This window comes from Corythoichthys intestinalis, chromosome 7, assembly GCF_030265065.1.
Source record: "Corythoichthys intestinalis isolate RoL2023-P3 chromosome 7, ASM3026506v1, whole genome shotgun sequence".
Classification (NCBI taxonomy): domain Eukaryota; kingdom Metazoa; phylum Chordata; class Actinopteri; order Syngnathiformes; family Syngnathidae; genus Corythoichthys; species Corythoichthys intestinalis.
The window spans coordinates 29756621-29778383 of record NC_080401.1 but is presented as its reverse complement, the minus strand read 5'-3'; the positions used below and the strand labels follow the sequence as shown (position 1 = coordinate 29778383).

The window sequence follows — 21763 nt, the reverse complement described above, 5'->3', positions numbered from 1 at the left end:
TTAAATCTACACAGCAGTTCAAATGTTGATATTGTTGATAATTTTTTGAAGTTCTATAAAACCTCATTTTTTGTCATGAAGACAGTTATCCAATGTCCTATTGCCGGAAGCCCGTCAGTTAACTTGGCTTAACTCACTAGTCCCTCATTCTTGGTACACTTGTGGGGAAAGGTTTGACATTCTGATCTTGGGTTGGGTCTGTTTTAACACTACAATATTTAAAAATATGTTTATTCAGGCTGTGGTCTAACACATACTGTACAGCTTACTGTGTGAAGTTTGCGCTTTTATTAATTGCACAGTTGAAACTGTACCCTTTCCCAAAGTCAGCTAATATAGATAGGCTCAAGCCAAGGGCATAGGTTTGCATAGGGACGGTAGGGACATATCACTACCAACTTTTCAGGATCTCCAAATTGTCCCCATCAACTTTGGAGCAACTTTAATTGCATTATATTATGACTTCAGTTATGTATGTCATTTAGATTGTCTACCCATATGTTGTAACGATAGAAATGACCCTACCATTATTAAGTAAATTACAGTACTTTCATCATGTTCAGACTTTTCATTTGCTGAATGTGCTGGTCCATTTTTTCCCCTCAAACGCATGTTTGATTGACTGATGACTCCTCCGCCCACTTCGAAGACGAAGGATATTAGAATTTTTTCCCCCACCAGCAACAGCCACTATAAGAAATGTAAAAAGATGTCAATGTTGTGAAGGTGGGGAACACGCCACTAATTGTTCTACTGAAAGTCCGACCTGCCTCAGAGTTAGCGTGACATTAATCTGTGTGAATTTTTTGAATAAACTCATTCCAATTCACAGCAAGTGTGAAATTTCGTATAAGCCAATACAGATTTATTTTGCATTATTTACCTATTAATAAGTTCGGTTCATATTTGTGAGAAATGTAGCCCTGACCCCCGTTCACCCAATCTGTTTGGTCTTATTAATGTCCCGTCCCCAGCAAAAAGTGTACATGCAGGTTATGCTGTTATATCGTCCCTACCAATATTGAGACCAAACCTATGCCCTTGGCTCAAGCACACTTACGGGCCTAGTGAGGCTAATCGGAACAAAGAATAGATGGATGGCCATTTATTGCCATCTCATGGAATTGCACATGAAGATGCCATTGTACTCGTGTATGTATGGGTATGTATGCATAAAAGTATGCTATTCTTGTTATCTAAGGTATGCTCTGAGAATAGTGTTTAAGACAATGTCCAGGGGAACAGCTAGACAGATTTTATTAAAGTATGCAGAACTTGATTTGGAGCTAGTGAAGTGTATGAGAGTGGCGGTAATCTGCTGCCAGGATTCTGAGGGGGTCAAAAACCCGGAAGAAGAGTTCTTGACATCTGAGTCTGCTCAAGTTCATGTTGACACCCCAGACAGGACAGGGATGTTATTAGGGCATGGAGGACAAACTTGGCAACAGTCAGTGAGTGTAATTATTGAACTCTGGTAAAGTTAGAAGAAGGTTGACTAGGGTATCAATGTGATGAGATTCAGGATTGAACTGCTTTTTGAACTTGATTTTTTTTTTTTTTTGCAAGTAATTGTAATATTTCTTTATTTCTCTCCAAAGGAGAGTGAGAAGCCTACGACCCCCACAGAAGAACAGGATGAAATGAAGGAATATAATAATTTTTTGTTGATTGAAGAAAACATCCTTAAAGGCATGGGACTGACACCATAACGACACATGGATGGTTTGTTTCCCACATACCACAAACACTTATTTTCAGAAAAGTCGCAGGTCTTGAATAGATTTTATTTTCTTGAACCCTAATCTTAGAGTTTAAGATGAAAAAAAAAGTTATAAAAATTAATAATAAGACTTAATAAACTTAGAGTCATCATCAATATTGAAACAAACTTTTGCATTCTAGGTTTCAAGTAATTCATCTCCCATCCACATCTTGTGTGTGAGCTCTAGTCTCTGGGTAATGGTATCCATTAGTGCTTTTTAAAAATTGCCTCTCAAGAATGGAATTTTACGGCTGCTTTGATTTCAAGATATACCTCAGTTGTTGATAGCCCTCTCAGAACATTGCGTACTTATTCATTTGACATTTCACAAGCTGATGATTTTTTTATTTCGCACAGACAATTTGAGACCTGAATCTGTGTTGTTTAAGTCAACAATGATGACTTGAAATGTATTGATTCAGAAATACAGCATTCTGTGGGGCACATGGGTGAAAAGAACTTAATTGTTGCTCAAATCTAAGAACATTTTAAATGATCTTATGTAATGAATAATAACACTGAGAAATTACAAACATATATGGGGAAGCCCATTGGCAGTGTATCAAATACTTGTTCTCCCCACTGTATATATTGTATACTTCTTCAAGTCAATTAAATGTGGACTCCGAAGAGGTTAAACATGAACTGTAAGTACAATGTGGCCCTGGACACATTTTGACATGACTTGACCATTCTTAATGAAGGGAATAGTATCCTTTCCTATATTTACTGTTTGACCGTTTGTATTACTCTAACACACTAAATATAAAATAAAAAGCATTTAAATCATAGTTTAAAAAAACAAGTACAATATATATTTGAAGTATGAGTAGTTGGACTTGGAGTGATTGGAATTTGCAGCCCCAAGACAACGAGCAGATAAAGGCATAACAACTACAGAATGCCTGCTGACTATGGAAGCCTAACTTGCACGTCATGCAGCTGACTGAGCGAAATTGATGTGAGACAAGCAGGTGATAGCCAAGACATCGACAAGCCCATGTCTGGACCACCAAATCCCGCCATCAGCTCTTCTGGGGGCCAACGATGGACAGTCCAGAACAGTGGTTGGACATCATCTCTAGCCACAAGGAAAGCCTGATAACAAGAAGACTCCATGGCTGAGAACTTGAATACTCAGCACTCCTTTTGCGTTGAGACTGACAAAATCTCCAACTTTGGTTGCCTTGGCAACAGTGACGCACGTACTCCTCTGCCCAATCTGAAACAGACAATTACCCTAAACAGCGCCCAAACACACCCTTCTTCCGGCCCACAGCCTGCCCCACAAAAGCCTTCAAAAGACTGAAATCTTTAGCTAACACTGTTTTTCCTCGGGAATCTTTTGTTGACCTATGATATGGTGACCCTGGATCCAGCTTTCCTCTTCGTCTGGGTCTGTTTGCTGTTTTGCATTGCTGTCTGATTGATCATGGCTGCACTTAAGTCTTGTTGGGAAAACAAAACAAAACTGATAGCACCGCAAAAATAATAAAGGATGAGAAACTTGATGTTACTTTTTTTTTTCTTTAAAATGTGCATGGCTTCAGACACAGAACAGAAAAGGCAGAGTGATGCGCGCTTTAACAGACTGATTCAGCTATTCGAAGACCAAACTCAAAGGAAGCAGAGGAGTGTCAGGCTCTATGGTCAGAATTACCAGAGGCCATTCAGCAGCAGATTTTCGTTGAGGGTCTTCTGGACGTCATGAACAAAATAGCAAATCGGCAGGAAAAACCTTAATTTAAAAAAAATATGGAAGAGTAAATGGAATTTTGCAGATATACATTTATATATATGGCAGAAAACACAGACAAGACTGAAAAAGCACCTTCTGCTCTTGCACTCCTTTTTAAAAGAAACTGCTGTATTTTAAGCAAAAACAACAGTTGTGTTTGATAGAGCAATGTGTCTACTGTATATGCTGCCACAGCAGATTCATGGCGCATTAAGCCCCCACGCTATTTTTAATTTTTCCATTTTACCTCGGAAACCCCCATTTACAGACGTCACGCAACCGCTTTTGTTTCAACCCGGCCATAAAACGAAGGTAATTATATTGATATTCAAAATGTCTAATTTTTAGCTTAGAATAATTAATTGATGTCTAATATTTCGTTTAAAAAAAAAACAACTTTAAAAAATTATTCACTCGCATATTTTAAACTTTTAAACAAATGACGTCACAATGGAAAAAAATGGTGTCTGTAAAAAAATCACGGATATCTACCTCATAAGTATGGCTTAATTGTATTTTTCTTGTTACTGTCACATTTTCTCCAATATTTTAGATGATAAATAATAAATTGACTCAAGAAAAAAATGAAAAAAAAATGTTTAAAAGGCTAAATATATGAAAAAGAATTCTGCATCGCGACCCTTGTTATATTGCCATGTGTCACGGATAACGCGGGCAGACAGGTTGTGTGGACCCAAATGCACGGAAACAAAAATGCAGCAAGGCAGGTGATGGTGAACTCAAAAAACGTATTAATAACCACTAACAAAAATACAAAGTACAACCAAAATGACTGGGGATCAAAAAGGCAATGTTCAAACAAAACTTACTTAATCGGAGGGACTTGTACACGAGGGCATGGACGGGACTTGACATCGACACTGACAATGGCGCAACAAGGAGTGAAAAGAAACTGGAAGCTTATATACACACACAGAGACAAAGGGTAACGAGACAACGAGGACCAGATGGGTGACACAGAAGGCTGCAGATTGGCGGATACACTAGGAGCAGTCACAACAGGTGAAATCAATCGGCTATCACAGGAACACACTAGGAGGGAACCAACACAAAACCTAACACCATGTTTCACCCATAAAATCCCCCCTAAAATCCAGCTGTGGCCATTCACAGCTTTGTCATGACACTCGGTGATACATGCTACATGGAGTTTTTGGATCGAAACAAGTACACGATAATATCTCGTTAAAGTCATGGCGTCTGCAATTCTGCTCTCGCGTGCTCTCACCTCCAGATAGGGTTTTGCTGTTTAAAAAACAATGTTTTTTCCAAAAATGCCCTCCTGTTCAAATGTTTTCTTCCCCCAGAAAATTGAGATTTTAAGCTTTCCAATGATATATCGCACAAGCATTTAGGACAATTTTGAAATTTGGCCAAATTGGGGCTCTCACAGCGTAACTTCAAGTCACCTGGATGTTTTCCTTATAGTGTTTGAGGAACCTTTAATTAAAAGAAATTACTTTGAATAACACAAGGTGGTGTTTTATTTCTGATTACTAGTACACTGAAGTATTCCTTAACATGTGGCTAGCCATATTGTGTGTGAGTAGTTCACACATGACACCGCACTCTAAAATTTGGCCTTTCTAGCCAACTACAGATGGAAAACCGGTTTATAATAATGCACACAAAATTTAAGGGCAATTTATATGACTTTTATTTTTGCTTAAAAAGAAAAACGAGTCATGGTGGATGTACAATTACGTCAAAGCCAAGTGAAAATGTGCCGAAAAACTTTTGTTGAGCAACACAAAGTGACGCATCAAGGCTGAACGCATAGCTACACCTTCAGCATCTGCAGCAGGTGGTGGAACTGGAGTGTCTTGCTCCAGTAACAGGTTAGGCCTTCTCTCACTCCACATCTCATTGTTGCTCTCACAGAGGTTGTGATGCATACAGCACGTGAGCACCATGGACTTCATCTTCTCATAGCTACAGTCACTTTTGGAGCCATCGCCACCTTACTTTTGAGTCTGCCAAAAGCATGCTCAACCAATTCTCCACAAACTGCTTGTGTGTAAAACTAGAAAGAACCCGTCTCCACCAGTCATTGGCTTTTGTTCGGACCCAAACTGATGGCGAGGATCGCTGCGCAGTGAGTTGCAGTAAAATCTGAAATGCAAACAGAAACCTGTTATTTTTGGGGGTAACAAACCAAAAACTATTCTTCTAAAAGTTTGTTCATATGAAAGTACATTTATGTGTATACAGTAACAGTAGGGGTTTAACAGTACACTCAAATTTTAGTTTGGTTTTAGAAGTGCTCGATTCAGGTAAGTGTCCGTACAATAAGGGTAGGAAAATTATTCTCAGTGCTTTTATTTTTAAAAATGTAAACAATAGAATTTGTGAAAATAAATGAAAGTGACACTTTTGGATGATATTTCAAATATATTACACCCTGAGATCATCAAATTAAAACAAAACAAAAAAAAAAAACAATTCTATAAACGATTTATCCACAGGTATAATTTAACTAGACAGCCAAATAGTGTTTAACTCCATATTCCTGAGTGTCTGACACTTAAAGCGTCCATGCGGGGACCGCGTGCGTCGCTTAGCTCGCGCTAGTAATTTTATGAGGGGTTAAAATTCATTTAACCATCTTCCCTGTCCCTGCTGAAGAAAAGCAGGCCCAAACCATGATGCTGCCACCACCATGTTTGACAGTGGGGATGGTGTGTTCAGGGTGATGAGCTGTGTTGCTTTTACGCCATACATATCGTTTTGCATTGTGGCCAAAAAGTTCAATTTTGGTTTCATCTGACCAGAGCACCTTCTTCCACATGTTTGGTGTGTCTCCCAGGTGGCTTGTGGCAAACTTTAAACGTGACTTTTTATGGATATCTTTGAGAAATGGCTTTCTTCTTGCCACTCTTCCATAAAGGCCAGATTTGTGCAGTGTACGACTGATTGTTGTCCTATGGACAGACTCTCCCACCTCAGCTGTAGATCTCTGCAGTTCATCCAGAGTGATCATGGGCCTCTTGGCTGCATCTCTGATCAGTTTTCTCCTTGTTTGAGAAGAAAGTTTGGAAGGACGGCCGGGTCTTGGTAGATTTGCAGTGGTCTGATGCTCCTTCCATTTCAATATGATGGCTTGCACAATGCTCCTTGAGATGTTTAAAGCTTGGGAAATCTTTTTGTATCCAAATCCGGCTTTAAACTTCTCCACAACAGTATCTCGGACCTGCCTGGTGTGTTCCTTGGTTTTCATAATGCTCTCTGCACTTTAAACAGAACCCTGAGACTATCACAGAGCAGGTGCATTTATATGGAGACTTGATTACACACAGTTGGATTCTATTTATCATCATCGGTCATTTAGGACAACATTGGATCATTCAGAGATCCTCACTGAACTTCTGGAGTGAGTTTGCTGCACTGAAAGTAAAGGGGCCGAATAATATTGCACGCCCCACTTTTCAGTTTTTTATTTGTTAAAAAAGTTTAAATTATCCAATAAATGTTGTTCTACTTCACGATTGTGTCCCACTTGTTGTTGATTCTTGACAAAAAAATTTAATTTCATATCTTTATGTTTGAAGCCTGAAATGTGGCGAAAGGTTGCAAGATTCAAGGGGGCCGAATACTTTTGCAAGGCACTGTACGTACCTTGTTGCCTCCTTTGTCTTTTACTGTCTGATTGGTTTTCATCCTTCATAAACGAAGAAATATCGCTCGCCCTTGGATCCGTCGTCTTCAAACGAAATCTGTGTGCGCTTCCAGTCTCTTGAATTTGCTCGCCTATGGAAACTATTCCCTTCAAAAATGCGCAGCTGCTGGGTGTGGCGAGTAAATAATGTGTCACTGGCGCAGAATTGGACGTCACATTGGGCATAGTACCCATTTGCGAACACGACTGCCTCGCAAAGGATAGTTACAGGAGCTAAGTACTCAGGTTCCTACAGTCCAAAAGCGGCTACTTACCGCTGTGCCATAAGCTCGAGCCGACGGCACAGCCGCCAGTGTACCCACATGAAGGCATCGGAAGGAAGGTTTTTCCACGCACCGCTTCACACACTGCGTGTACCCGTTACACTCACCCCCCGAAAACCACTGCCGATCTGGGTCACGGCACCAATGTAACCGGTGTGTCCGCGCCGCGCTACCCCCTCTGACCAGGTTGGGACGTGAACCTGCACGCGCACAACGCTTGCACTCGGCAGGTGGAGACACTAATCGCTGTGCCATAAATTTGAGCCGACGGCACAGCCGCCAGCGTACCCACATGAAGGCATCGGATGGAAGGTTTTTCCACGCACCGCTTCACACACGCGGACCTGCGTGCACCCGTTACACATGACACGAAAAATATAATAATAATCTTGAATCCTCGAACAAATCACTCCTGAGACAATTTTTCCTGTTTGTATGCGGTACAGCTTTTGTACTTTTTCAACCCAAATCCGGCTTTGGATCCCTGCATGTGTTGACTAACTGCGAACGACGGCGAATAACTGAAGCGGACTGTAGGACAGCCCCCTACTTGAAGGAACCAGTAGGTAGATAAGGAGACAGTGTAAAGTGCTTTGAGGGCCTTAACAGGTGGAAAGGTTCAATATAAGTGTAACACCATTTACCATATACCAAAAGAATTATGAAGTCTTTGTTCCAGCTTTCAAAATGGAGTCAGTACAAGGGGTTAAAACCAAGGTGAACGGGCAGATTTCGGCCTTTTGGCGGGTATGTTGGGTTGCGCCAGCCCGGGTCGTTGGAATCGCGCCGGCGCGGTTCCGGCAATCTGGCTAAAAGGTCAAATTCCAACATTAATTTCTTTCATAATAATAAACTATTAAACAACACAATAAAGTATGAGTTTAACAGTATATATTGCACCTCTGGGCATAATTGTGCAAGAATGAGCACAACCATGAGGTTTCAAAAGTCTGGATTAAGCCTTATTGGTGTATAGAAATGGACAGAGGAAAGCACAATACCAAAGAAAATGCACACATTTCTATCAAAAAGTGGAGTTCCGAAAGGATCTACAGAGAAGTATGTTCGGTATCGCATGTACACTTGAAAAACTAATCTCCAATCACAAAAAGACAAAAACCTTTTCTTCCCTTTTCTTGTTAATGTCACTAGACCGGTTTCTGCCACATTGTTCACAAAGTTTATGAGAATGTTTTCCCCTTGAAGTGTACTGCCAAGAGCCCTCTGGACTCAATTAGTTTCACTCCTTCAAGGGAATAAAATGTGGACGCTTCAGAGTGCCAAGTCCACCTCAGGTCAAGAGCGGCCTAGCAAACCTATAGTGACTACTTGACAGCTGCTATCTGGCCAAAAAAAGAGACTGGGGTTTTTGAGGGAATGGGAGGGTCAGAATTGAAGAGGGTAGCCCAGTATTATTTGGGCTCCTGTCTTGTGTCATGTTTTCACACTGTGTTTGGAGAGTAAAAAGATGAATCCTGATGGACAAACAAGGTGGGGAGGAATATTAAATAAAAAATTGACAAATAAAATTGCAATGGGCTTGTCTTCATTGAGCCCGCGACTCATTGTTAAGGAAAGGACAGTGTTATTGGGGGGGGGGGCTGTAGACATTGAAGAAAGGGCTGATTTGAGGAAGGCATCCATAAGGCCCCGAGGCACCAGTTAGGCCTCGATGACAAAGGGGGCCTCTACTCTTCACTTGTCCCCTCTTTCAAACCTTCGGGAATGTGTTTTTCCTCCTTGATGGAGCCTCTCACTCTCTCCCTGACCAGCTTAGGAATGTGCCTTCTACAAATCAGCGCGCACACACACACACACACACACACACACACACCACACACATGCACACTCTGTCATTCCCCCATGGCTGGTTGTTTATTATAATGTACAGCAGCATTTTATACAGTAGTATACACTGTTAACAAGAGAGGCTTTTAGGTACAATAGATCTCACAAACTTTTCATTGCCAGTGAGTGTGTCTTATTGCCTCTCTGCTCCTTTCCAGTATCTCAGTAATACAACCAGTCTTGGTTCCGTTGACTTTCTTGCCAGATTAGCTTTCCTTCCCTAAGTTGCCAAAGTGTACTGTCATGTGAGTTTCTGTTCCATTTGGAAAATGCCTTGATTTTCCGTTACATACACACATTTATTCAATATTTTATCGTCTACAGAAGCACAGAAATATGATTAACACTTCAAAGTGAAGACAAATTGTGTAAGGCACTCGGGAAAAAATCTAAATAACACCTTGGTTTGTAATTAATTTTATCTAATTAACATAATTTTCAGACTAATAGCCGCTACTTTTTTTTTTTTTTTTTTTTACCATTTTAGAGCTGTAATTGCAACACAATGAAATCTTGGCTTAAGGTTATCATATCAGCACATGCCTAATGTCAACATTTACTGCATTGGCTGGGAATCAGACCCAGGCCTCTCACATGGGAAGCGAGAATTCTACCACAACTACCAATACTAGTTGGGACAAGCTAATGTTAAAAATGAGTTGACGCATCATACCAGGAAACAATTTGTTAAAGAGCTTAAACATAACACTTGAAAATATTATGATTAAATTCTTACAATTATGTGACTCAAGTTTGACAGTCTAATGGAAACAATGAAGTTGTCTGGTACCAAGAATTTCTATAAATTCTTCTTTTCATGCATTCTGAGTAAAATGACAGACAGTAACTTTTATTGCATGTCCATATGTACTGCATTGGCTGGGAATCGGACCAAGGCCTCTCGCATGGCAAGCAAGAATTCTACCACTGAACTACCAATGTTTATCAGTCTAAACAAATGCAAAAAATTAATATATTTCTGAATGAACAAAAGACTTGATTTTACCATAATTTTAGTCTTTTTTCATTCCAACAGAGTATATCCTGGTGACGGCGTAACGACTACGGTGTCAATGAGCATTCGATAGTTCTCCGGCAGGGGAACGCATTGCTCTGTAATTCACCGCCAAGCCACTAGAGGGGTGTGGCGTTGTGTTTGTAAAGTTTTGGGGGACTTCCTCTACTTTTCTTTCGGTTACACAACAATGCCAACAGAGATGGAACGCTTGAATGTGGATCTTCAGCTCATCAACATTGAACCACAAATGTTGATCATACAAATGTTGAGGCGCAGGCGACGCAGAAGACGTTTGCGGAGGTGGTTGATAGCGCAAGAATGTTTGTAAATGGCGGTGATTTCTGAACTGGAAACAACAGTCTGAGCGGACCAATCACAGTCCATTTGCGTCATGTCACCATGCGTTGACACGACGCGTAGTCAGAATTCTGTTTAGCTGCACGTCAGGCTACGGCGGAGGGTCGTAAATCGGATCTGCCTTGATGGCGTAGAAGCCGCAGAAGCATAACTCAGCCTTAAGTCAACAGGTACTAAGGGGTATTGCATGCAAACAACTGTTGCATTGGCTGGGAATCAGACCCAGGCCTCTCACATGGGAAGCGAGAATTCTACCACTGAACTACCAATACTAGTTGTGACCATCTAATGTTAAAAATGAGTTAATGCATCATACCTACTCTACAAAACACTTAATGGCCTTGGACCAAAATACATGCTTGATTTGTTAGATTCCTATGAGACATCTAGACCCCTAAGGTCGTCTGGAACCGGTCTCCTGCATGTTCCAAGAACAAGAATCAAGCAGGGTGAGGCAGCATTTAGTTATTATGCTCCTCACCTCTGGAACAAGTTACCTGAACGTCTGAAGTATGCTCAAACCGTTAGTTCTTTTAAATCAGGGCTAAAAATGCTTTTGTTTAGCACTGCATATCCATAACTGTCTATATATTTCAATATACTTGCTTTCTATTCCTCTTGTGCTTATCTCCATTGCTGATTTCAATTATTATTAGTAGTAGTAGTTTTTGTTGTATTTTTATTTAGTTATTTTTATTCTATTTGTTATTAAATGCAATTTTTATGTATAATTTTATTTCCGATTTTGATTGTCTTGGTTTTTACGTTGTATTGATTTAAATGTGATTTTTATGATCTTCATAATATGTAAAGCACTTTGAATTGCCTTGTGTTGAATTGTGCTATATAAATAAATTTGCCTTGCCTTATAAATTTGCCTTACTATAAGCCACAACCCACCAAATTTGGCACGAAAACAGCATTTGTTCATAGATAATAGTGGATAATAGATAATAGTCCATTCATAGTGGACTATAAGCCACAGCTGTCCTCACTAATAAGTATAATAGTATAGTATAATGGGAAATTTACACCAAAAGATACTAACCGGTAACACTTTATTCGACAGCGGTATCATAAGACTGTCATAAGACCAAATGAACCACCATGAATTCATTGCTTCATTGCTTCAAGAAGCTTCATTTGGCCATCACTGCTCCCTTGGGGGAGACAGTCAACCTCTGCTGCCACCTGCCATCAACACTGTTGTTGTCCGACATGCCTCCTAGCATGCATTGCAGTGCTACAGATGTAAAAAAACAATCAAAATTCAAGTTCTTTGCTAATTATTTCTTCAGTTACTGTTCCAGTTGTTCCATTAATTGCTAGTTATGGTACTTGGTAACACTTTATTTGACAGTGGCGCCATAAGACTGTCATTAGACAATCATAATTACGATGTGACACGGTCATGAGCATTCATGAATGCTTATAATAGATCATTTACTGTCATCCAGGAAATTATCTCTCTTTTGAATGGATGTAAAAGATCTGATTTGGACATAAATGGAGTTAGTGACATAATTTGCCAGATGACACTTAATGACATCTGCCATAAGCATTCAGTAATGCCCATGAAAGGGTCATGTCATAATTATGACAGTCTTATGATACCGCTGTCAAATAAAGTCTTAACTTTAACCCAAATAAATTAACACATAAGCCGCACGATTCAAAATGAAGGAAAAAAGTAGCGCCTTATAGTCTGAAAATTACGATACGTTCTTACAATGGCGTGACTGAAGTTTGACAGTTTAATCATGGAAACAATGAAGTTGTCTGGCACCAAGAATTTCTATAAAGTCTTTGTTTCATGCCTTCAGAGTGAAATGCCAGACAGTTACTGCATGTCCACATGTACTGTATTGGCTGGGAATTGGACCCAGGCCTCTCGCATGGCAAGCAAAAATTCTACTGCTGAACTACCAATGCTAGTTGGGATGAGTTAATGGTAAAAATAAGTTGATGCATCATACCTGGAAACTATTTGTTTAAATTGGTGAAACTTAAAACTTGATAATATAAAGAATAGCTTTTTAAGAGGATTTTAGTCAAAGTTTGCTACTCTGACGGAAATTGTGAAGCTGGCTGGCTTCATGCCCTGAATTTATCAAAATTTTTTATGCCTTCAGACTAAACTCACACATAGTCAGGGCTTTTGCATGTAAACAACTGCTGTATTGGCTGAGAATCAAACCCAGGCCTCTCGCATGGCAAGTGAGAAATCTACCACTGAACTGATAATGTTCGTTTGGTGAAATAACATGAGAAATGAAAACAAGTCTTAAATAACATTAAAGTCAGTTACACATCGGTCAGAAAGAGAAACTTATTATGGTGGAGCGGAATGTCATTGCTTCATAATGTGAGACTTAATGAATCAAAACTTGAAACCTTTAAAGTGGAACATGGTGTCAAAAAGTTCAACTTCATGCATCATACCCAGAAACTATTCGTGTAAAGAGGTGAAAAACCTAAAAATACAAAGGTTCTTAAGGTGACCTTACTCAACTTGGCGAGTTTAATGGAAATGTTAAAGCTGGGTGCTTTCATGCCCTGAATTTACAGCAAAGTCCTTGTTTTATGCTTTCAGACTAAACCGAAGCATACTTAGCGGTGTTGCATGTAATCATTTACAGCATTGGCTGGGAATCAGACCCAGGCCTCTCATATGGCAAGCGAGAATTCTACCACTGAACTACCAATACTTGTCACAACGATGGACTATGAAAAAGTTACATATATCTCTATGAACATGAGAGTCAAAGTTAAATATCAGTCAAAAAGTGAAACTTGGCATGGTACACTGAAATGTCATTACTTTATGACGTGAGAATGAATGTATCAAAACATGAAACCTTTAAAGCTGTTTATAACGGAAAACTATTCGTGTTAACAGGTGATTCTTAACGGTTGAAAATAGAAAGCTTCTTACAAGTACTTTACTCAAGTTCGCTGGTCTGATGGAAATTGTGACGCTGGGTGGCTTTGTGCCCTGAATTTGCCAAAAAGTTTTTTGTTTTATGCCTTCAGGCCAAATTGACACATAGTCATGGGTGTTGCATGTAAACAATTGTTGCATTGGCTGGGAATTGGACCCAGGCCTCTCACATGACAAATGAGAATTCTCTCAAGAAACGGCAAATGCTTGTTGTGACAGAGTAAAGTGAAAAAGTAAAACATATTTTAATAAGCATGAGAGTTTAGTGAAAACACTAAGGTGAATGTCAAAACATTTTAATGTGAAACTGATTGTATCAAAAAGCGGAACATTGTGTCAAACAGTTAAACCTAATGCATCATAACCTGAAAATAATCTTGTTAACAGGTCACAGTCTACATTTCCGTGCACTGTCTCAATAGAGTTGGCCAAAACTGTAAAAGTCAATGTACAGCAATTTACAAATGAATAATATAACTAAAGAACAGGCATTTGCAAGAAATAATTCCATCATCATTCTTCTCTGGTCCCTAAGCAGCTGAACAAATGCAAAAATGATCCCAGCTAAATAATGATTAGAAACAACAGCTATGTTCTTTAAACGCTATAAGAGCTGGGTGGGAGGCTTCATTATTTGACCTATGAACTCATAAGCGATCAGGTGACCAAGCTTTGGAATGTTTCCTCTGGATTCATTTTGAAAACAAAAGCTTTTAACAGGTTTGGATTCTTGTCATTTTGAAGCCCTTCACAATGCCACAATATGTACCATCTGGATGGATTACCATCTCAAGCAGCAATTTGATGAATTTGGTACGGAAAAATGTAAGAAGCAAAATTCATCCAATTGTTTTCAAATTTTGCTATGTACAATCACTCGCAACACTGTAGTTTGAAAGATTCAGTGGAATCAAAATGAGAATATCTGACAGGTTTATACATGGTTTGATGATAAATATAGGCATGGTAAATTGCTATAAGTTGTTGCAGTAGTAGTATTTATTGTTATTCTATTCGTGATTAAATGCGATTTTTATGTATGATTTTAGTTCCTGTTTCGATTGTCTTTGTTTTTACGTTCTATTGATTTAATGTGATTTTTTTTATGATCTTCATGTGATGTAAAGCACTTTGAATTGCCTTGTGTTGAATTGTACTGTATAAATAAATTTGCCTTGCCTTGCTTTATAGAATGGTTTAGGTGTCGCAATAGCTTAAACATACTGGTCATAATACTTCTGTAAATAGTAGTAAAGCCCAGATAGCAGACTGACATTAAATAAACATTGATTCTCCATCAAAATCATTAGTATGATTGACATGGAAATTTTCAACAATAAACAATGTGATGTTGAAACAACGTTGTTCTATGGTATGTCAGACAATGGTTGGGTTAACACTGTTTTACAGCTGATGGACTAAAGTTGGCAAATAGTTGATTTATGATTGAAATACGGGAAATATGATTGAAAAGTCATCGAATTATAGATGAGCGAGAGTTATGGTCGAAAAATAGTTATGTTTGTGGTTGACAGGGAAGACAGCGAATCACCTCGAACGAACTCCACTGAAACGCCTCATTTAAGGATAGCCAAGGTAAGCCCGTTGCTCGTCTTCAGACCATTTCATAGCAATGATGTCTTACGCTAGATTGAACTGCTTTGTCATTATTACTTGTATATACAGTGGGGCAAATAAGTATTTAATCAACCACTAATTGGGCAAGTTCTCCCACTTGAAAATATTAGAGAGGTCTGTAATTGTCAACATGGGTAAACCTCAACCATGAAAGACAGAATGTGGAAAAAAAAAAAAAAAAAAACAGAAAATCACATTGTTTGATTTTTAAAGAATTTATTTGCAAATCATGGTGGTCGATACCAAAAGTTCATCTCAATACTTTGTTATGTACCCTTTGTTGGCAATAACGGAGGCCAAACATTTTGTGTAACTCTTCACAAGCTTTTCACACACTGTTGCTGGTATTTTAGCCCATTCCAGATCTCCTCTAGAGCAGTGATGCTTTGGGGCTGTCGTTGGGCAACACGGACTTTCAACTCCCTCCACAGATTTTCTATGGGGCTGAGATCTGGAGACTGGCTAGGCCACTCCAGGACCTTGAAATGCTTCTTACGAAGCCACTCCTTTGTGGACCTGGCTGTGTGTTTGGGATCATTGTCATGCTGAAAGACCCAGCCACATCTCATCTTCAATGCCCTTGCTGATGGAGGGAGATTGTCACTCAAAATCTCTCGATACATGGCCCCATTCATTCTTTCCTTTACACAGATCAGTCGTCCTGGTTCCTTTGCAGAAAAACAGCCCCAAAGCATGATGTTTCCACCTCCATGCTTCACTGTGGGTATGGTGTTCTTCGGATGCAATTCAGTATTCTTTCTCCTCCAAAAACGAGAACCTGTGTTTCTACCAAAAAATTCTATTTTGGTTTCATCTGACCATAACACATTCTCCCAGTCCTCTTCTGGATCATCCAAATGCTCTCTAGCGAACCGCAGACAGGCCTGGACGTGTACTTTCTTCAGCAGGGGGACACGTCTGGCAGTGCAGGATTTGAGTCCCTGGCAGTGCATTGTGTTACTGATGGTAGCCCTTGTTACTGTGGTCCCAGCTCTCTGTAGGTCATTCACTAGGTCCCCCCGTGTGGTTCTGGGATTTTTGCCCACTGTTCTTGTTATCATTTTGACGCCACGGGGTGAGATCCTGCATGGAGCCCCAGATCGAGGGAGATTATCTGTGGTCTTGTATGTCTTCCATTTTCTAATAATTGCTCCCACACTTGATTTCCTTACACCAAGCGTTTTACGTATTGCAGATTCAGTCTTCCCAGCCTGATGCAGGTCTACAATTTTGTCTCTGGTGTCCTTCGACAGCTCTTTGGTCTTGGCCATAGTGGAGTTTGGAGTGTGACTGACTGAGGTTGTGGACAGGTAACTTTTATACTGATAATGAGTTAAAACAGGTGTTATTAATACAGGTAACGAGTGGAGCCTCGTTAGACCTCGTTAGAAGAAGTTAGACCTCTTTGACAGCCAGAAATCTTGCTTGTTTGTAGGTGAACAAATACTTATTTTCCACTCTAATTTGGAAATAAATTCTTTAAAAATCAAACAATGTGATTTTCTGTTTCTTTTTCCACATTTTGTCTCTCATGGTTGAGGTTTACCCATGTTAACGATTACAGGCCTCTCTAATCTTTTCAAGTAGGAGAACTTGCATAATTGGCGGTTGACTAAATACTTAATTGCCCCACTGTACAAGGCTTTGCCTGACACAACTTGACAAAGTTGCCGAAATTGTAAGAAACTGCGCATTTGCTGTGATTGGCATACAAGCGAAGACCTACTTAGCTTGGATGTGAGTTAAGCAAAACTTAATTCAGGCAAACTAAATTATTATTATACAATATTATCCCCCCCAAAATATTTAGTTTCGGCAATGTTTAAAAAAAAAATAAAAAAAAAAAATTAAAAAAAAAACAGTTTTCAGTCAAATAATCCCCCCCCCCCCACTTTATTATGGCATTTGTGTGAATTCCATGATATGAATTAACTGTAAATGCCATTTTGTTTGTATTCTTCAGATTCACTGAAGAAGCAGATGAGGTTGGAGCCATCGGAATACAATTGCTGCTCTTGTGCAGAAGCGGCTGCACTATATCCCAGATCGTGTTGGTGGCAAGGGTCGCAGCGAAGCTCGTCAGACTGAGAAGGAGGCTTAAGTATGACATAAGTTTACTGAGCGTTAAAGAAGTTTCCTGTTGTTGTGATTCAATTAAAAAAAAAAAATTGAAATCTAGCCAAGTTTTTATTTCTGTTTTACTTCTCCCAAAAAGTAAATGCGTTAGTAACTCAGTTACCTGAATGTAAGAGTAATTAGTTACTTGGCAAAGTAATTGGTGATAATTTTCATGTTTTGGTTTTTTATTTCCTCAAAAAAAAAAAAAAAAAAAAAAAAAAAAAAAGGTCACACTATGTCTTTACCCTAATTTACCCTTTACCCTGAATCAACTCTTAAAAATTGTTATAATTGCTCCCATTATTGAGTTCGTTCCCTTCTCTCTACTTTTGACATGTGTAAGTTTTAAAACTGTTTTATCATTTAAAGATATGTAGATTTAAGTCAAGATTTTGCCGATTTAGGAGTATTTTAGATAAAAAGTTACTTAGGTTCGCTAGGAAGGTTCCCTACAACAGAGCCTTCCTAAGAAGTCTCCTGCTTTAAGATGGCGGCTGTTTACTAACGCATCTAGTTCCTATACTGTACATGTTGCTAACACCGCCGTGTCTGTCAGTTCGCATCTAATTCTATATATATATGTGATATCTCCCATGTCTACCAAATCTACCATATAATGTGGGCGTACTTTGTAGGCTATCGGCTACAGTCAGGTATTATCGGAGCCACCTAGCATCGCGTTTGTTCGGCGTCAAAACTTTTTTGCCTCCTCCCCACTCCTGCTCTGTCGTCTCGGTGAGTCCTTCTCCCTCAGACTTTTCTCGCGTCATTCGACCAATATAGTAACGCAGGGTAACGCACGCCTCTCCATCCTCAGTAACGGTAACGGCGTTGCCAAGATGAGAAAAGTAATTTTAATTATATTACTCACTACTGAAAAAAATAACACCGTTAGTAACGTCGTTATATTGTAAGTTGTAACGCCATTATTACCAACACTGATTATTAATAATCGAGATAACGCTTAGGTTTTGTAAGGATTTCACTGTTGGAACAACATTAAGCGAGGGTGCAAAAGTGATGACAAATCAACGTCGGGTGTCAGTGTTGATTCAACGATATAAGATCGACAGCGAAATGTTAATTCAACATCATTAAAACGTTGGTCTGCTATCTGGGAGCCTCGTATGACTGTTAATGTGTTTATCATAATACATTTTTAGCCTTCCTTATTTAATGTTTACCAGTTCCTTACTTGGAATCATTCAAATAATTGAAATCTGAACATTCAAGGGTTACTCAGCTGTATCAACCTTTAAATCTCAAGTTTTATAGTCATTTCTACATTCTGTAACTGATTGCTTGCATGCTGTTTGGATGAAATGTGCCTCATTTTGAACTTTGACAACATTTTTTTTTAACTGTTGGTCATGTCATTTTGTACAAGCTTCAGAGCTTCAGCATACACTGAAGGCATTAAGGGTCAGATTTAACTCTACTCCATTGGATCTTCATTTTATTGTTCATTATTGTTAATGGGAATCTTGAAACATTGTAATCGTACATACTACGGGTGTAATGGTACACAAAAATCTCGGTTCGGTATGTACCTCGGTTTTGAGGTCACGGTTCGGTTCATTTTCAGTACATTAAGAAAACAAAATGCAAAATATAAATGCACTAGTTTTTTATTACTCACCTTTGTGCTTTCGACAATAAAAATATTAGCTTATACAAAGCTAGAATTCTGCTCAAAAAGTCGCGGGTATTTAAAGATAATCCAACAACAATTTGCCTTTCAGACCCTGCGTATTGGTCAGCTTTCTTTCTGAAAGAAAAAGGAAAAAAAGAAGTCCTGTGCTAAAGACAAAAGCAATCCCAATGACAAAGATTTTAACATGTATTTTACAAATGAAATGCCTCAATGAATTTTTTTTTTTTTTTTTTAATCAACGGATTTCAAAAGCTTTATTGGTAGATTTTCTCAAGTTAAAGCGCCACACAGAAATCAATAAATTTAATTGTGTAAGCAGGATCTGTATTATTCTTATTATCTAATTACAGGTGTTTTCGCTCATTTCAATTTATTTTATTTAAATGGGCTATTATTAATTTTATTATGTGTTTATATTTTACAAATGTGATGTAGTATTCATTTATATTGTATATTTTATGTTGTATAACTTTAGTTCCTATGTGAATATTAGTTCTTACTTGTTTTGTTGTGGTAGGAGGGTTTTGTATTGAACACAGGGCCTTGTTGGCTATTATTATAGCAGAGAAGACAGCAGTAAATCAACAAAGACAAGTCAACTGTGCCCCGATCTACAACTCAAGAGATCTGATGGACTCGAAAAGTGGGTTACGATTGCATATTAGTTTGAAAATCGACCGGATCCACCGTATTTTTACACGAGTGACTTCCGGTCTGCCCGAGCCTAGCTACCAGTAGCAGTATTGACGCAGGAGGGTCGCGTCTCACGTCAAATATTAAATTCTGCCATTCTTTTCGCGTGCGTCATGTTGAGCCGCTTCTGGGACGCGTCTAACACGCGGCCGCACTGCGACTGGTGTGCATTGGCTGATTGACTTTAACGCCCGCGTCACTGCGTTCTCGTGGCGGCCACGTTGTCACACCGTTGACGTTTCTGAGTTATATACTGTCCTACCGTGTTGGTCCTCATTATAGTAGAGAAGACGGAGTAAATATAATCTACACAAAGAAACTGTAACTGACTCACAGCCTCGAAAAGGAAGTGTTACATTACGTCAGAAACTTGTTCGGTACGCCTCCGTTCCGAACCGAGCACCACGTACCGAAACGGTTCAATACAAATACATGTACAGTTACACCCTTAGTACATACTATAAATGTGTATCTTTTTAATGGACAGTGGCAACAGCATTCAAGAGGGCTGTTAAAACAGTCTTAAAAACTGTTTTGTCCTGGTTCATTAGAAACATACACATGTTCAACTGTAAAGGATCACTAGGAATATCTTGTCTCCAAGTCTACTCTTGATAATAAGCTTACTGTATTTCACAATACATGACTCTTGATGAATGGATCACAATTTGGCCAGTGTGGGGGGCACCTGTGAATGAATTAAACATAAAAGGACCAAGTCTCCTCACGGGGTTTCTTTTTAGTCTCATCTTTCACATTTTTCCTCTTCTTTCAAGCAGAGCAAACCCTCATCTTGTCCTAACCCTGAAAAAGATAGCTGTTTTGCAGGATGGAGCGGGTTTGATGGACATCTTACCTCTGGGAGGGATTAGCCTTATTAAAAATGAAAGCATTCTAAGTGACAGGCCAATGGTGGTGGGAGGAGTGTGTTCCCAAGGATCTGAGCCGCCGCGCTCCTCTGTTCTCTCTTCCATCTATTCTTCACTTTCACCTCATTGTGCTGCGCTCATCTTCTCTCCCCTCCTGCATCGTCCCACTCTCATCATGCTGGCGGCCCACAACAGGCCAATCTGTCCGCAGCATGCCGAGAGATGTGTGCTGAAACTCTCAGAAGGGCTGCCAAGTACAGCAGGCTGGAGGGTGGGGAACAAAAGACCCTCAAAAACACATCAGAGAGCTTTTTATCTTTGTAAAATGTCTTTAATAGCTCTCCCATTGAAGAACACTGCATGCATGGAATTTCTGCAGGGTCACTGAATAAAGGCTCCAGGCAATTAATGTGAGTCAGCTCTCTCTGTTTATATGAGCTGAGTGAGTAATGTGCTTTGGAGAAAATTACTTAACCTTGACCTCTAACTGTAATATATTTCACCTATAGCGGCTTTTAACACAGTGCCACTTTTAACTTTTTATGTTGTTTGGTCAGCGGTTTACATGCAAACTGTGGTTTGCATCCTAAAAATGCCAAGGTTATAGGAAACAGTGTTGTTTTAGTATTTGAGGGACACTCCAGTGGAAGTCAACATTAATAATTTGACTAGTTTAAAGGAAAGAGTGTTGTCAACCCCACAAAATTTGAATTAATTAAAAAACTGCAAACTATGGTTAATAAGGTGTCAAATGGAGAAAATGAGACCAGCCCGACAGGTCCGTTCCATTTGAGTGGAAGTCAACATTGATAAATTGTTTGACTGAGTCAAAGGAAAGAGTTGTTAACCTCACCAAATTTGAATTCATAAAACAATTGCAAACTATATTTTCAATCAATAAGACTGGCCTAGTGCCCTGCGATTGTCTGGCAACTAATTCAGGGGGTACCCCACCTACTGCCCATAGTTAGCTGGGACAGGCTCCGTTGTGAGAATAATCGGCATGAAAAATGAATGAATAAATGAAAAGCGGCCCATTAGAGCTGTGTTCCAATGGCAAAATTCCCCATAATGCAATGCAGTGTCAGCGTGGTGCGGTATGAATGACGTTATACAAAGAGGCCATTTCTTAAATCACGATTAATTAACGAGAATATTTAGAATATT

General features: G+C 39.3%; 1 protein-coding gene and 1 non-coding gene across 10 annotated transcripts in view; one reads left to right on the top strand and one right to left on the bottom strand.

Moving 5' to 3' along the window:
* Positions 1-17318, top strand: part of dnai3 (dynein axonemal intermediate chain 3) — a 52538-nt gene extending 35220 nt beyond the window's left edge. For 6 of the 9 annotated variants that reach the window (XM_057841329.1, XM_057841326.1, XM_057841325.1 and 3 more), the window contains one exon: positions 1599-3259. In XM_057841329.1, coding sequence (XP_057697312.1) covers positions 1599-1709 — 111 coding nt within the window. In that variant the 3' untranslated portion in view covers positions 1710-3259. Of the gene's footprint in view, positions 1-1598; positions 3260-10344; positions 11064-15159; positions 15221-17225 lie in introns of those variants that run through there. The other 3 variants (XR_009063865.1, XM_057841328.1, XM_057841327.1) reach the window with 3 other exon arrangements.
* On the bottom strand, positions 10885-10955 carry trnag-ccc (transfer RNA glycine (anticodon CCC)). The gene has a single exon. It is a non-coding gene; the product is annotated as a tRNA-Gly (tRNA).
* Positions 17319-21763: the final 4445 nt, after the last annotated feature.